The sequence below is a fragment of the Crocuta crocuta genome, unplaced genomic scaffold (assembly GCF_008692635.1).
Source record: "Crocuta crocuta isolate KB4526 unplaced genomic scaffold, BGI_CrCroc_1.0 scaffold90, whole genome shotgun sequence".
Classification (NCBI taxonomy): Eukaryota; Metazoa; Chordata; class Mammalia; order Carnivora; family Hyaenidae; genus Crocuta; species Crocuta crocuta.
Genome location: NW_027527449.1, coordinates 4444025 through 4460736, shown reverse-complemented (window position 1 = coordinate 4460736; position 16712 = coordinate 4444025). Strand labels below are relative to the sequence as shown.

Below are 16712 nucleotides of genomic sequence, written 5' to 3'. Positions count from 1 at the left end.
AGCAGCACCCCAACAGCAGCAGACTGCGGGGGTGGGGNGTATAAACAGAGGAAATCACTGGGTGGGGGTGGGGGGCAGCTCTGTCTGGCTCAACTGACTAGTGTCAAAGATAAACAGAGCTGGACACTGTAAGGCCAGATTTTAATCAGTAATAGGGACTAGCCTCGTGTGAACGGAATTTAACTTCGATTGGTACAGAAATAGCTGAGCATTTTAAAGGAAGAAGGAGGCAACCAGGAGGGGGCCGAGCTGGGTTCAACAGAGTCAGGGAAGTGAAAAATAACAAAAAGTGAGAAGTGGGGGGTTGGTCCATGTGAAGCCCGTCTGGGTTTGTTAACTGGAATTTATCAAAGTTAGGGTCCTACCCTTCCATGGAGAAGGGGAAACGAGAACCCCATCTTTAAGTGTTGGCTGGAGCAACCAGTAAATTCTTTTGCTGGCCTTGAGTTTTCTCCGCTCAGACAAGCACTTTAAGGGGCGGGGAGGGGGGAGCTTAGGCACATCCTAGGGATGTGGCCTTGAGCTGTTAGAAACTATCGTGGTGTCTTGTTCAAGTCTTTATAGGCCAAGGTTGAGGCCTAGTTGAGAACTGGGCTCAGAAGAGCCTGGCTAGTTTGGCCAAGGAGTCTCTGGCTTGCGGTGGCCCCTTCACTTGAGTTCTCTTCAACAGTGTTTTTTAAAGCAGCATTCCTTCCGATTCTGAGGGGGCTGCCTCACTAAACACATGCAGCTGATATTTAGGGTTGTGCTGGGCCGGGCACTCTGACCACATGGTATCTCCTCCTGCGGGGAGCAGGTGGGACAGCGACAGCCCGCTTTCAGCCCATTCCCGGAAGCTCCAGACGCGGAGGACATCAGCCAACTCGGAGGGGCCACGGAAACAGTGCAGCTTTGGCACTGGAACTGGGTCGGAATCCTGATTCTGCCATTGGCTGTGCTCAAGCTTCCATTCCTCCCCCATGAAAGGAGGGACGGGCCTCTCCCTTTGGGCTACTGGATTTAGATGCAATCGTATTGTAAAGTGGGTAGCATCTAGTGAACAGGCAACAATGCTCATTCCTTTCCTTCTCTTTTGGAAGAAAGTTCAGAAAAGTGCCTGATTTAACAAACAGGCTAAAGACCAAGATTCCCCTTGTAAGCTAGCTGGAACTCAGAAACAAATTTACATTCCAAGACCACTCACAAACACTCACTTATGCTAAATATAGGTAGTTCGCTACATATTTAAAACAGAGTGCATGAGCAAAACACATTTTTACGCAGCTGTTTTGATGTGCAAGGTGTTCACAGGTGAGACAGGGCTTTCCGGAAGTAAGCCTGCGGTGAATCGCGGAGCGCGAAGCCGGAGCACCGTGCCTGACTCTGGTCACCCTCGCCCAGAGTTGTCTGCAGAAAAGAACACCTTTTCGTGCTAGGCAGACTGCGGGCGTACCTCCTAGGTCCTGCATTCAGTATGTGTGGTGTGGGCAAGTCATTTGATTTATCGAAGCCTCGGTGCCCTCATCTGCGAAAGGGGCCAACCACAGTATGTGTCTCCGAGGGTTCTCCGGGGGATCCGAGGAGTAGACGCACGTGAGGTGCGTGGAGTGTCGGCTCGGGTGCCATCACGAGACCCAGCGCCCCTTGGGCGCGTGCATCTTGGGGCGGTAGGAGCTTCTGCGGGGCCGCCGCTCTGGGTACCCTTGGAGAACTGATCTACCCCACCACGGAGAGGTAGGTGCCTCCTCCGGCCATTACGACAGCTGCGCTTTACGGCACCCACCCTTTACACTAGCCATATTTTACGACAGCCACGCCTGACGACTCTCACTGCGGCTTTACGGTTTCTGCACGTGGAATTGGCGTGCAGCCACGTCCCCAGGCCTCCGTGCACGTTCTGTCTGGAAACCCACGCCCGAGGCCGTGTGGGCTCCCAGGCCTCCGAGCAGTGACTAGGAAGTGGGTGGTCCTCGAAAATGGAGACTCGCAATGGAAGTTTGCGTTTCATCCCAGTGAAGACGTGGTGTTGGAGGAAGGGTAAGACTCTAGAAAATAATCACTCCTTGTCGATACCCCTGCGAGGCGTCCGGAAAGCAGTGGGCTTCGGCCTGTAACCCTAGTGGGCTTTAAAATTGCGATGATGACACCACCGTTAGCTTCCTCGTGCGTTCGTTCATTGTGCACCAAAGAGTCCACCCACTGTGTGACCGGCACAGTTCTGGGTATAGCAGGCACAGCAGGGAACAAAGCAGAAAAAACCCTGTGTGCCCACATGGGGCTGACACGCTGCTGTGCGCCCATTTGGCAGAAATAATTCCAGAATATGAGGGTCAGGAAAGGAAGAAAGGGGCAAAAAGGAAAATAAAAAGGAGTAGAACAGCTCCGGGGGGGGCGGGGGGGAGGGCGAACAGATGAAGGAACCCATGTCAGGGCCTGGAGGAATCCACCCCACTTCTTCAGGGTGCCGCTGATGTTGCCATGGTTACAGGTCTGGAAGGGCCATCAGTGACGTTGAAAGTGCCTTTCTTATTTTTGTGACATTTATATGTGACGGTCACAGAGCCTCTGCGGGGGTTGGCTAAAATCCACTGGTGAACATCCAATGCTGAGGAAGTGACCCAGAAATTCTCAGCATTCAAGTTTCTCCTCCATTTTCTCCTGGGTATATCTACAAAAAAAGCCAGATATCTTACACAAGGAGTAGTAAGGACTTCATTTGCCTCTGTGGTGACTGTATCAGAATATGGCTGCAGATTTAGCCAGTGGGCCCTATAGACTTAGGAAGTAGGGAATCCAGAGGTGGAGGGGAGGGTGAAGGTCTAGGGAAATCTGAAACATGGGCATCTCTAGAACAGGCATAGGTGAGACACCACAATAAGATGCCCACATTGGCCTGAAGCCTTGAATTAGTGGGAATTAGATGCCCAGAGGTCCTGAATGGGGCATGGCTACATCTGACAATGGTTCGTTGACCCACTCTGCCATTTTTCAAGGGTCAGCTCTACCCACCTGACCTCACAGATGATTCTCCATGTCACTCACAGAACACCAGATGAGCTCCCGCTTTGACTCTCCCAAAATGTAAACTGATTCTAGAATTCTTCTGGAGTGGAAAGGCCCTCCTCCCATCCAGGATGGGAGAGCCAAGCCTGTGGGAAGGAGCTCAAACCAAGCTGCCACCCTTCCCTGCCCCCCTCTGCTGTCCCCCCTGGGTGTGCCGCATCAGATCCTGCAGCCACCAGTCTCAGCTGTTCAGGTGAGAATTTGCAGCACCTGAGCTGTTCAGGTGGCACTGTTAGAAAAGAAAAGTATCCTTTTCCTCTGATTGCAATCAAGACCATCAAGAATTTTTTCTAAGGATTGTTCCATAAAACGAGAAGGAAAAGGGCCATAAAATTCAGGAGCTTAGAAGTGAGTCAGCATAGGCCTCTCTGACAAGCATCTAAATTCTCTGCCCAGGCTGAGTTGGGCTCAGGTCACAGTCCCCAGGCCGTTGGAAACTAGACTGAGCTCTTGGCCTTTTCAAGTGAATTTAGCTGGCACTGACGGGACTTCTTGTTCTTTCACAACGGGCCTGGAGAGTTAGAGGAATGGGAATGGGGCAGCCTTGGGGCCATCCGTGGCTTCCATCTCCCTTTGCCCTGGTTCTGTCTCTTGGATGAGGACAACTTGGCTCTACCCGGCCTGCCCTTCCTACTCAGACCAGGGTCTCTGCCCTGCAGCCCACCGTCACTCCCAGCCCCACCCGGAATGATTGAGGGATAGAGGATAGGAGACAGCAGCTGTTTGCATTCTCGTGGTAGTGATTCAGTAGGAGCCTTGGGGGCAGAAGGGGGCATTGTTGGACCGGTGTCCTTAAGTAGACAGGAGGTCATGGGGTCTAGAATATAAGTGAAGCCGTAGCACGTGAGTGAAGGAAGAGGGAAGGCCTGGCCAGCTGGCTGGCATGTGTTGGTAGAGCTTTTATTCTGCCAGCTTCTAGTCTTACAGTGAATTGATCAGCCTCGTCATGGGCTCGTGAATGGTGGAGGAGGAGGTGCTGGTGGCTCCTGGGGACAGAAGGTGTGAAGTCAGAGTGGGAGCCTGACCGTGTTAGGGAAATGGCACAGAAAGTACTCACTTGAGATTTATGGTCATGAATTAAAAGGGCCGGTCAGTGTGGCTTTGGGATTTCCTCCAGGCCCATTGAGCTCCACAGTATGTGGAGAGTTGGATTTAAATAGGGTTGTAGTTTCGCCAAGTGAGTGACAAAGCCAAAGAGGGTTGAGGGAGCCGAACGTTTATGCCCAGGAGGGGCTGATGATTTCCCATGGGATTAAGGTCTGTGCAGAAGAGAGGTCAGGACTGGTGAGGTGAGGGACCTGATGGGCTCAAGGGATTATGAGTCTGGGTTGTAGAGGGAGTAGGTAGGAAAGAGAAGGGTGGTGGTCCGGGAGTGGGCCAGATGGGTTGAGGTTAGAGAGGGTGTCAATTCTTAGAACTGGTATGGTTGTGGCTCAGGGTGTGAACCTGAAAGTGGCTGAGGGACGTGATCGTTAGAGAAATAAGCTCCATGAGCTGAGAGGGCTGGTTTGGTAGAATCATCTAAGTCATTGGTGGGCAAACTATGGCCCTGGCCAAATCCAGCCTGCTCCTCGTTTTTTTAAATAGTTTTATTGGCCAGATACACCCATTCATCTCTGTATTTTATATGGCTGCTTACCCAAATATAATTACCATCTGGCCCTTTGCAGGGAAAGTTTGCCCGCTTCTGATCTAAGTGGATATTGAACTCCCCACTGTTTTACAGTTTTAAGAGAACAGGCAGTGTTCTACAACCAAAAAAATTTACACCAGTGTAGTTTCCTGTAATAAGTGTTCATGGTGTGATGGTTCTAAGCCAACTGCCCTTGAAACTGTTGAAAACAAACTTTTCAGTATGCCAGAAAAGCTCTTTGCCCTTGTTTAAAGCAGATACTCAGTTCACTTTTACAAATAAGTACCCATTTGACTTGAATGATATACTAACACTTGTGTACACACTCACTAAACATTACTCTGTTGCAATTATAAGATGAAGGAGAAGCTGTCTTGTCTGTTTAGTCAAGTAAGGAATAAAGTGCTTTTACTTTTCATTTCTGTATCGGTTATGAGTTCTGGTTGTGTGATATCTTTGCAAGTGGGTCAGTTCTGGACTTAATTAAATACTGTGAGGCCAACATATGAGTGTTCTGTTCTTTCAGAGCACCTCTGCTCCAGAAGAGAAGGAACCGGTAGTTCTTTACAGAGATCTTCCCTGGCTGTTTCATCTAAGTAGGTCTCCTCACCCCTGTGTCTGAACCATCGCCCTATTCATTTTCTTCATAACAATTATGCAATTATGCACCAAAATAAGTCAGAGTATTTTCACTTACTGTCAAAATTTTCACTCACGTTTCCTGATTCTTGTCAATATGTGGAATTTTTAGATAAAATTTTTATTAGTCGTATTTTTCATTGTATAATTTTTTTTTTTTTTGAACTATAATGTATATACTCATTTGGTCTCTATTTTGAAAGTATATTTGGGGTGCCTGGGTGGCTCAGTCAGTTGAGTGTCTGACTCTTGGTTTCAGCTCAGGTCATGATCCCAGGGTCCTAGGATCGAGCCACCTCGCCTAGCTCCCCACCATTAGGTCCGGCTCCATGCTGAGTGTGGAGCCTGCTTAAGATTCTCTGTCTTTCTCTCTCTCACTCAAATAAAATAACAAAATTAAAGAAAATATATTTAACATCCTTTCAGACTCAGGCCTATGGTTGAATTAAAAATATTCCTACTCCATCTATAGCATAACTTCTCCATTCTTGGGCTATCCCTTTTCAGACGGGATGAGTAATTTTTCTGTGGGTACCGTTTTGTTAGCTGTTGCATATGTGACAATACCTTTTTGTTTTCTCTCATGAGTAGCAATATTAGCTTGCTGTAGAACCCTTGAGTCATACTTGTTATGTTTCAAACCCCTAGATGTCGTTCCACGGCCTTCTGGGAATTCCTGTTAGGGAACAAAAGTCCAAAGCCACACTGATTTCACATTTTTCTCTACAGATAACTTTGAACGAATCTGATTATTTATTTTGTAAATTCAGGCATTTCTCAAGGAAATATCCAGCAGCTGGACTCTTCATTTTCCTTGGCAAAGGATGAATTCTTACATTTTTAGACTTGGGTATTGTTTGTTACAGGAAATTGTCCCTTTATCTTTATCGTTTTCATTCAATTGCTATGGTTTCTCCTTTAGAAATACCAGTGATCCAGAAAAGAGTTTTGTATTCTCCGTCATCTTTCTTGTCTTTTTGATCTCTGCTCCCTTTTCCTCTGCATCCTGGGAGTTGGCCCTCTGCCTCTTTATTTAAAAAAATTCTTCTTTTAATATTTGTTTATTTTTGAGAGACAGAGCACAGGTGGGGGAGGGGCAGAGAGAGAGGGAGACACAGACTCTGAAGAAGGCTCCAGGCTCTGAGCTGTCAGGACTAAGCCCGACCTGGAGCTCGAACTCAGGAGCCGCCAGATCATGACCTGAGCTGAAGCTGAACACTTAACCCACTGAGCCACCCACGTGCTCCTGCCCTCTGCCTGTTTAAACTGCCTGTTTGTCTCCCTCCGACTGTCCATTGTTACTTCAGTTCCAGGCCCAGTTATCTCTTCCCTGAGTCGAGACCCTCTATCTTTTTGCTTCCTCTGTAGTCTCTAGTCCATTCTTTATACAGTGGTAATTAATATATATATTTAAATATATGTGTATATATGTATGTATAAATGCAAATAAATACATACAAATATATACAAACACACACATCCATATCCATATATATGAACACTCAGTGACTTTGTTTCATATATAAAATCCAAGATACTTTTCCTGGCGGTAAAGGTCCTATGTGGCTGGCCAGTGCTTGCGTTTCCAAATTCATCTTGTACTGTTCATCTCTTTTAGGTTCCTCAAGCAGTCAGAGCCCTTTTTTCACCTTAGGACAAACCGCTTTCTCTGGATATTCTTTTCTTGTTCTTCTCAGAGCTGGCTCCGAGTAAATACCACCCCGTTATAGAAGCCTTCCCTGATGTCTTTATCTAAGTAGGTGTTATTCCCTAAATCAGCACCCTTATCATTTTCTGTGTGGCAGTTATCACATATTAAATTATTTGTTTATTATTTTGTTGTCTGTGAATCTCATCAAAGTATGAGTTGCAGCAAAAGCAGCCTTACGTCTGTTGCCCCCATCTCCGGGCTCTCTACTTCTAACACTGTGCTTGGCTTACGTTGGGTTCTTAATTATCTGTGGAAGCATTAGTTTATCTCGTACCGCTCCATTTTCATCTCCACTTCTTCTTTCTTTATGGTTTTTTTTTTTCTTTTTTGCTTTTGCTCAATAGAGGTAGTATCTTTTTGTACCCCATAGAGGATGCCAGTTGGTTGAATCTCGTGGATCCTGCTGTATCTTATTTATTATTTTTAGACCTATTATTCTACTGGATCAGCAAGATTAACTCCCTTTCCATTGTTCTGCAGCTTTTTACAATGAGCTCTGTTGCAGGCTGCCTCGCCCCGTGTTTACTCATCCTCGAGTGTGGTGGCGCCGTACAGAGGTGGTATCTGTTAAGAGAGAGCAAGCCGGGTTGTGTGTGGTCTCATTCTCTGAGCACTGGCCAGAGGGACATCACACGTTCCTGTTCGCAGCTCCCGGCCGATGCTCACCCCCAGGAGCTCAGTTTTACCACACTGCCAGCTCCTCCCCGCTGATCGGCTCTCCGGTACTGTATTCCAAGTCCCAGAAGTGCCTGGAAAACTCCGGTGTCTCCAGCCCGCTAAACAGATTTCTTTCCCACTCTTCTGTTACTTAGTGAGCTTTGCTCGTGGGGGACTGTTTTCCCTCCAGGGTGACGAACTACCCTCAGTTCCTCCTCCTTTCTGCACAGTTTGGCGTTTTCTCAGTTCCTACGTCTGAATGAAACTAGATTAAAAAGGGCATGGGATGGGCCGTGGAAGCACCCAGAACTCGTTATCTCAAAGAGTAGCACCTGTGTGCCTGTCTGCTTGTTCAGGGTTCGGATCCACGGTCCTGCGGGGGCCTGTGGGAACGGCTTCTGACCTTTCCCGGTGGTCTCAGTCTCCTGAAGTGAAACCCTGGATAAGTATGCCTTGACCAGAAGCGCGTCAGTAGGTGTTTCCCCCGCCCGGCTCCCTCTGTCGTGTAGCCAGTGGAGTCTGTCTGTTTCTTCCATGAGGTTGTCTGTCAAGCCTGGTTGTTGTCAAGCCTGTGAGGTTTTGTTTTCTTTCTTCCTGGGAGTCTGAGAAAAGTTGCATGTTAGGGCCGCTGATCAGCTGATCAGATCTCATGAAAACCTCCCAATTTATTTTCTTACATTCCACACTGACATGATTTTCCTCAAAGCAGCATAAATAAGGAGTACTAAATATATGCTCTTTTCACCCTTCAATCTGGATGTTAAAACCAGCACTAAAGGAAATTACGAGAAGATTGTTATATTTTTGTATTTGGTTGGGGCTATTAAAGCCTTTCTTCCTCGTAGCTACAATAGACTCTTGTTTCCCTCTGCTTTCTGCCCTAATTAAGCAAGGAACAGTACGCAATGCCTATTTCTCTTTAAATTTAATTCCTCCCTTTCTTTACTATTTTCAACTATATGCGAACAGATGTGCGCTAGAGAAACATAGAATTAAATACCTTGAACGGGTCAATAAAAGGGCTTTTCTATGTTTTCAGGGTTTTTGATGATTATTAAGGGGAAAACAGAGCCGGAGAAGTTACAAAGCATGTATCTATCACTCAGCAACAGAGAAAATTTTAACTGTGTATTTAAAAATATTATATAAAATATATTTAGCATATTACACATAAATATAATAGAGAATATAGTTAATAGATATCTTATGTATAATTGGGGATACAAAACAGGTATTTATCACTCTACCGCAGAAAGGATTTTAAATATATAAAGTATGCAATTGTATAGAATGCAATAAATATATAGTTTGTATATTAGAATACATTTAAATATATCTAAATACAATTACACATAGAGACATATTAAGTATATTTTACATTTAATATACATAATATAAAAATATATTTTATGTTAGAATACATTCTAAATATATATTTAAAAGTCTCTGTTGCCAAGATAAATACATGTTTGTAACTTCTCTGGTTTGAACACACACACACACACACACACACACACACCCATTGTATTTACTTTTAAGGCTGTAATCTAGGGACCAAAATGGAAAGGTTTAGCTCATGGGGACACTATAGACGATAGACTTTAGATTGGCATAAAATCTGGACGGGAGCCAGTGGATTTGGCACGCAAATCCTTGTAGTAGTCTTTGATATTTTCAACCATTTGAGCTGAAACCCAGTTCATAGCTCAAGGATTAATACTTTATTTTGAAAATAGAGCTCCACCTAGTGGTCATTTATAGGCTGACTTTTAAAGTTGAGTTCTAGGAACTTGCCAGTTTCAGGGGAACATCTACCAATTTGTTTTCTTTCTGCTTTGATTTTCTGTCCCTCTGCTCCAGCTAGATTTCAGCTTCTCTTCACCCACTGGATTAGGAGCTCTTGTGAGTTCTCCTTCCATCTGGACGATGGTGACACGCCTTTTCTAGAGCATGATCAGATAGGATAGAGGGTCAGGGCTCACTTTGGCTGCTGTTTGATGGTTAGAGAGGCAGCTGGAGGCTGGTGGTGGGAAGAACCCTGGGCTAAGACCCCAGTACCTGGGGGCCATATCATTAACTGGTACACTTGTTTCCCACTACAGGGCTCAGAGCCTTTATCTCTGTAACCAGAGGCCTGAAGGAAGACTACTTTTCAGGGCACCATCCCCTTCTGAGATCCTGTGGTTCTAGAGTGTGTTTCAGAAGGAAGAGGGATGTCAGATCTAGCACCTGCCGTTTCTCATAGGGAAACTTCGTCCACACACTTGGCCCTCTCTGAAGTCAGGTCATGTGGCTGGCCTGGGGCCTAGGGAGAAGAAAATCCAGGCACAGGGTGTGTGGACAGCTCCAGGCACTTTAGTCATGGGGAGTCCACGTCCTCCTCAGAGGGGATTCTGCTGATGGAAGGTTCTGGGAAGAAGTAGTCAGAGAGGAGGAAACGGCCTTTAAGATGGGTAAGCACAAACGAGGGACTGTAATTAATTAAATTTATTTTTTAAAAAGTTTTTAAGTTTTATTTTGAGAGAGACAGAGACAGTGTGAGTGGGGGAGGGGAAGGGAGAGAGGGAGAGAGAGAGAATCCCAGTCAGTGCAGAGCCTGATACAGGGCTTGAACTCCCGAAACTGTGAGATCATGAACTGAGCTGAAACTGAGAGTCGGACTCTTAACGACTGAGCCACCCAGGTGCCCCGAGGGACTGTAATTTAAATCTTTGAAATTAACAAAGATCATTTTTTAAAAATATTTTTATTTTTATTTCTAGGAGAGAGAGAGAGACAGTGTGAGCAGGAGAAGGTCAGAGAGAGAGGGAGACACAGACTCCGAAATAGGCTCCAGGCTCTGAGCTGGCAGTCAGCACAGAGTCCGACGCAGGGCTTGAACCCACGAACCGCGAGATCATGACCTAAGCAAAAGTCGGACGCTTAACCGACTAAGCCACCCAGGCGCCCCTACAAAGGTCATTTTTAAAAAATGTTTGCTCAGTGTAGATGAACAAGCTGATGGGAGTGTAAACTGGTCGACCTTTGTATGTGTGATTGGGCCACATCAAGAGCTTTAGAGAATACGCGTTATGGGGCGCCTGGGTGGCTTAGTCGGTTAAGCGTCCGACTTTTGCTTAGGTCATGATCTCGCGGTTCGTGGGTTCGAGCCCCGCGTCGGGCTCTGTGCTGACTGCCAGCTCAGAGCCTGGAGCCTGTTTCAGTCTGTGACTCCCTCTCTCTGTGACCCTCCCCTGCTCACGCTGTCTCTGTCTCCTAGAAATAAATAAAACATTAAAAAAAAAAATAAAAAAAAGAAAAGAAAAGAAGCTTTATCTTCAGCCTGCCATTATGTTAGAGAAAAACTAGAAACAACCTGAGGGTTTAGCTTTAGGGAGGAGGTTGAATAGTGCAGTCTCCAGTTCTTTTAGTACTTATTTTTTCTTGGAGCCTTTCTTCAGGTGGAATATTAGGTGGAAGTCTCAAATGCAAAAGGATTTATTCAAGAGGGGAAGGGGGTTCTATTCCGGTCCCCCACCTGGAGGGGAGGACCCAGTCAGTCCAGGTGAGTGTAGGACTCCGTGGCACAGCGCAGAGCCACCCAGGCAGTCTGTCCGTGGATATTAATTGCATTTCCCTCTGACTGGTGGAGTTCTGGGTGATGCTTTACCAGATAATTTTGCTTTTCTATACTTGGCAAATTTTTCATCATGGTCTTCTTCTTTTTTTTTTTTTTTGCCACAAGATATTTATGTTAAGATATTAAAAATAATGTCAATTTATTTTTTTAGAGTTGTACGCATAATTGTCATAGGAGCTATGTGTCAACCTGGCCAACGTACTCTTTCTTCTCGGCAGGTTTTTAGGCTTATTAGGGAAACTTGAACAAACAGATAAGCAGTGTTAAAAAATAAAAACCACTCATAATCCCACCACCTAGAGAAAACCACCATTAGTATTTTTAGTGTATTTCCTTCCTGATTTTTTTATATATGAAAGGTGTATGTGTATATATAATGTATTATTATATATATAATAAATACACTATGTGTCTTACATGTGACATTTTATTATAAAGTTTTACATCCTGTTTATTTCTGTAAACATTAGATATTCCCAAAACATGAGGCCTGGAAACATGCTGTTTAATGGTTTGTCAATATTCAATTCTCTTGGCAAAAATATAATTTTATAACCGACGTTTTTACTTTGATAGCACTCATGTGAACGTATTGTATATCAGTCTTTTCCATATATCTAATTCCTTCCTTAAATTATATTCCTAGAGAGAATATTACTGGGCCCACGAGTATGCATGTTTCCCAGGAGGAAGAAGCATGTGGCTAAGTTTCCCTCCCATCGGTGATGATGACACAGAGCTGAAAAAAAAGTCTTCTCCAAAATAAGTGACCAAATGACCTCCATATTTGTAGCGATTGATTGAGGATTAGAACTATATGTGTAGAGTAGCCTGTTCATTAGGGGATAAGTCTATTTATTTAGACCATAATTACAAACCTGTTCGATTTACATTTAAATGTTTGTTTCAAATTGAGCTAGAATCTGTTACACGTGAAGGAGTCCTTATGTCAGTTTACAGCCCGTTAAGGTGACACACTTAAAGCCAAGTACCGGCTTCATGTTCTCCGTCACTGGCCTCAGGTAAAGCACCGACCCGACAGCATTCAGTTTTGGGCCGAGAACAAAGGCAAGAGCGAGCAAGCCCACAGCAGCCCCCACACTCACCGAACGCAGTCTTCTCCTCACAGAACACTGTGCCGGCCGCCCTGTTTTCTCAGCCATTCTCCGAAGCTCGCCTTTCCTGTTCCCCATCCGTCCGAGGGTGCGAGGGTGCGGGTGCGGGCTCAGGCAGATGGAGGCCCCGCCCTGCAGAGACTGATCCTTCCCTCCATCCCCAGCGTGTCCTTGTTGATGGGGCGTTTCCTCTCGGCCGAGGGCTGGCATGACAGTGTCCTTACATCTGAGCACTCAGAAATTACACGATGGGAGTGAGTCGTGGTTCACATAAAAACCTGCATATTCTTAGTTTTTAGAAAGTGACTTAGTAGGAACTTTTCAAGGACAGGAATCCTCCAAACCTGATACAGTATCCTACAGGGAGGACGGGCTCCATGAAAGAGTTGTTGAGTTGAGAACTGGGAATGGACAGGTGGGTAACGTTAGGGGAGTATTATGTACTGAACATTATTCATTTTTCTAGAATAATTCTAAAACGGGCGCCTGGGTGGCTCAGTCGGTTAGTGTCTGACTTCGGCTCAGGTCATGATCTCACCGTTTGTGGGTCCGAGCCCCGCGTCGGGCTCTGTGCTGACAGCTCAGAGCCTGGAGCCTGCTTCGGAGTCTGTGTCTCCCTCGCTCTCTGCCCCTCCCTGCTCATGGGTCTGTCTGTCTCTCTCGCTCGGAAATAAATAATAAATATTAGAAAATCTTTTTTAAAAAATCTAAAATAACTGGGAAGACCCAACTTTGAGAAAATTAAGCATTTCTTCTAGGATTGTGGAGATGTTTTAAAATTTATTTTGAACCTTCTCAAGTATTCATATCTCTGCTCTGTCCTAATCATGAACAGGAAATCTCAGACCATCACAAAGCCCCCTTTCTTGCTGCTCCCGCGTTCCTGTGTGGCCTCTGGTGCAGCCCTGTCGGCCATCTTTACTGATGCCACTACTTTTAAATGTTAGTGACACTTAAGCAGCGTGACACCAGGGTCTTAACAGTTGTAGTTTCCAAGGGTTCCTTCATGTGTGTTATCTCATTTAATCTCACTTAGTTAATTCATTAAAGCATCTCAAATTAATTAAAGCACAAGACTGTGGATTAAGTATTAGTGCCCTTGCTGTTTCTATTGTATAGCTAAAGAAGTGGTATCGAGAGACCTTGAAGAGCTTACTCACCTAAGTGTCCAAGCTGGGAGTGGCTTTTTCCTGTACTACAAAGCCCCCAAAAGTGTGAGATAAATTTGGTTTTGTAAGTACAGAGTCAGGTTGCTCCCAGGGACAGCGCAGTCATCAGAACATCTACTCCCTGGTTGTAAAAAGTCGAGAAACTGCAACACCCAAAAGATCGCGCCAGTCCGCTTAGGTCACAGGGGCAGCGTCTCCTAAGTTGTCCTTGAGCATCCCTGTCCGTTCACCAGTGAGGAACAGCTAAAAAGTTGCAGAGTCCACATAACCCAGAGCCCAGGTCATGGATTGGGAGGCAGAGCCTCTCCCACAGACCTTTCCTTTCTCCCTCGGCTTGGCTGGCCCCTGATATCCTAATGGGACAGTCACCAGCACTGCAGTTATAGGGAGGGTTGGAAATATTCTCCAAAAAGGTAGACTCTCTGACACCGTGCTGGACTCAGGCATCGTCTCAGTGCTGCGCCCAGGTTGGCTCGTCCAGGCAGCGAGCAGCGAGTCTGCTGCTTCGCGTCTCTGTGCGTTCCGGAGCCGGGCGTCACATACCGCTGCTGTCAAAGCATGCAGATTCGGACAGGGCTGTCATCCCTGTAACCCTGTGAAGATGGGTGGCACTGTTGCAGTCATTGCACTGAAGCTGAGAGAAGTTTCTGTTTAGACTCTCGGAGTGTAACATGTACAAGAAAGAGAAATAGTTTAATCGTGGGTCACCTGTTAGATTCAATGACAATGTATTGGGAAAAGAATGAGCGGTTTTCTGTCAACAGTTTAGCGGGAAAACAGTGCAGCTCCACTTGTCAGATCACAGTTGAACCTGTAGATTGGCTATGGATACAGGATTTTGGCAAAAACCAACAAAAGCATTCTTTGAGAATTAGTTGGACAGATGGAATTTTCAACAAAGTATAGTGTATGTTTTATTATTGTAGATTGCATGCTATACATCCTTTGTGTCAGGTGTGCATATGTTGGTGGTATCAGATTTACACATATCAGATACACATGTTATCTACACATATCCACGTGTGTCTCTATATTGAGACCTGCCTTTAAACGCTGACCAGAACACCACTGCTTCTGGAGGGAAAGGAGGTGCTGGTCATACAGATGTCGGAACAACAGGTGAATCAGGACTAGCGCCCCCCCCCCCCCAAAAAATGTCCCACGTTTTACACTGACTTTCTCCAGGCTGGCACATTTCCTTAGCAAGCCCCCTCACCCAGAGGCGCAGGATGATCCCTCCAGGAAGGCTTTTTCTCGGTCAGCTTGTTTGCCTCAGGGAATCACAGGAACGAACTTCCTGACTTACTCCATCCTGCTTGATCGTCTTTCCAGGCCCTTTGCTTTAGAACCATTTCTGGCGCTTATATAAGAGCTATAGGAGGGTGTCTTATTGTCTGGTGAACCTTAATTTTCTTACTGCAAAATAGGCCTCATGGCATCACCTTGCAGGATTATAAAGGTAGAAATAGAACATGTCAAGTGCTTTTTTATATGTTTGGCACAAAATAGATGCTCAGTGACTGGTATTAGTTTTCTTACCACTCCTACTTCTTCTGTTATGATTATTACTACTCTTTTGTTTGATGCTCCAGCCTCAGACTCCATGTTTTGGAAATACTTCCATTACCTAAAGTCTCTGGACTTTGATGACTCTGACCCCTCTACTCCACCCTGTAAGCTGAGGGCTGCGTCCCCCTTCCCGTGCCTGGCCCTGGCTCATGGGGTGGTGGTTGCCCGGAGCGGTAACCTGTGGTCACTCTGCTCATTATCTAGGAGGAGCCCTGATACTTAGTGCTGGGCCTCTGGGGACAGCTGTGGGTCCCCAGCCGGTGCCTTCCCCAAGCTAAGTGATCCAGGTGTGGGCACCTGTATCCAGGTTCAGCCAAACTATCTTAGCCCTGATGGCAGTGGTCGGTCCTGACGGCCTACCTGTGCGAGCCAGGCCGGTAGGAATGCCTCCTGGACTTTGTGAATTGGGCTGCAGGGAGGATCGCAGCACCGGCCGGGAGCTGGAGGGCCGGGAGCTGACAGAGACCGCTTACTTACCTGGAAGAGCCAAGGGGAGAGTCTCAACTGAATGGCAAAGGGAAGCGGACTCCAGAGATGGTGGGAGGGTCTTGCCGGGAGCGTTGTCGCCGAGGCCTGGTGGCTTCCTGTTCCTCTCTGGAGGGAGACTGCTGTCCCCAGGGCTCTCGAGAGTGGTCTCCACTTCACCTGGGCTCATGCAAGCCTGCTTCCCTTTGCTTGCAGCAGCAACAAAACGTCTTTTTTTTTTTTAAAGTTTACTATTTAGAGAGAGCGAGAGAGAGGGAGGGAGAATCCCAAACAGGCTCCTTGCCTTTAGCGCAGAGCCCGACGTATAGCTCGAACTAATGAACTGTGGAATCATGACCTGAGCTGAAATCAAGAGCCGGACGCCTAACCGACTGAGCCAGCCAGCTGCCTCACAACAACACAACTCGTAATTAATATGTCTGGAGTCCCGAGCTCCAAGGAGGGGAAATGAGATACTCTCTGCCTCTGCTGTCTGCACAGTGGGTCCCCATTTAAGGATGGGGCTACCTCGGAATGTTTTATATCAAATGCTCAAGACAAGCACAGAGCTTACCCCAGGGAAAAGGAATGGGACGCTGGTGCCCGTGCCCCGGGGAACCGGGCTCTGGGGGCTGCTGTGCCCTGGGAGGATCTGAAGTGACTCCTGTACCGTTCTTGCTTGATCCCTGGATGGGAGCTCCTAGAAGCCCATGTGAATGACAGACTGACCGCACTGCTTTGCTCCGGAGTGGACGCACCGTGTGTGATTCAGGGGGAGCAGTGCCTTCATGGCCTCCCCCGGGTCTGGGCTGGGCGTGGCCAGTCAGTCGCAGCCCTGACAGTCGAGCTTGGGTGCGGCCTCCGAGCCCTTCTCTCCACGGGTGTACCTGGTCCTTCTCCGAGAATTCACCAAGCCTGTCTTCGTGGTGGAGTGGCTCTCGTCTTTAAAGGCCACATAATATGAAATGACCGTTTTGGGTTTGGCTCTGTGAGTTTTTGCATATGGGTATTCTGTGTTCCACGAAGCCATTTCAGCTTCTGAAAGTCAGAAGGGAAGGGGACAGTTCACTTTAAAGTTACTGGTGAGGTGAAA

General features: G+C 46.6%; 1 protein-coding gene across 1 annotated transcript in view; it reads left to right on the top strand.

The window, feature by feature from the left end:
* Positions 1-1856: 1856 nt before the first annotated feature.
* Positions 1857-16712, top strand: part of ENPP6 (ectonucleotide pyrophosphatase/phosphodiesterase 6) — a 150593-nt gene continuing 135737 nt past the window's right edge. The window contains exon 1 of the mRNA XM_077761972.1: positions 1857-2016. Coding sequence (XP_077618098.1) covers positions 1956-2016 — 61 coding nt within the window. The 5' untranslated portion in view covers positions 1857-1955. The remainder of the gene's footprint in view (positions 2017-16712) is intronic.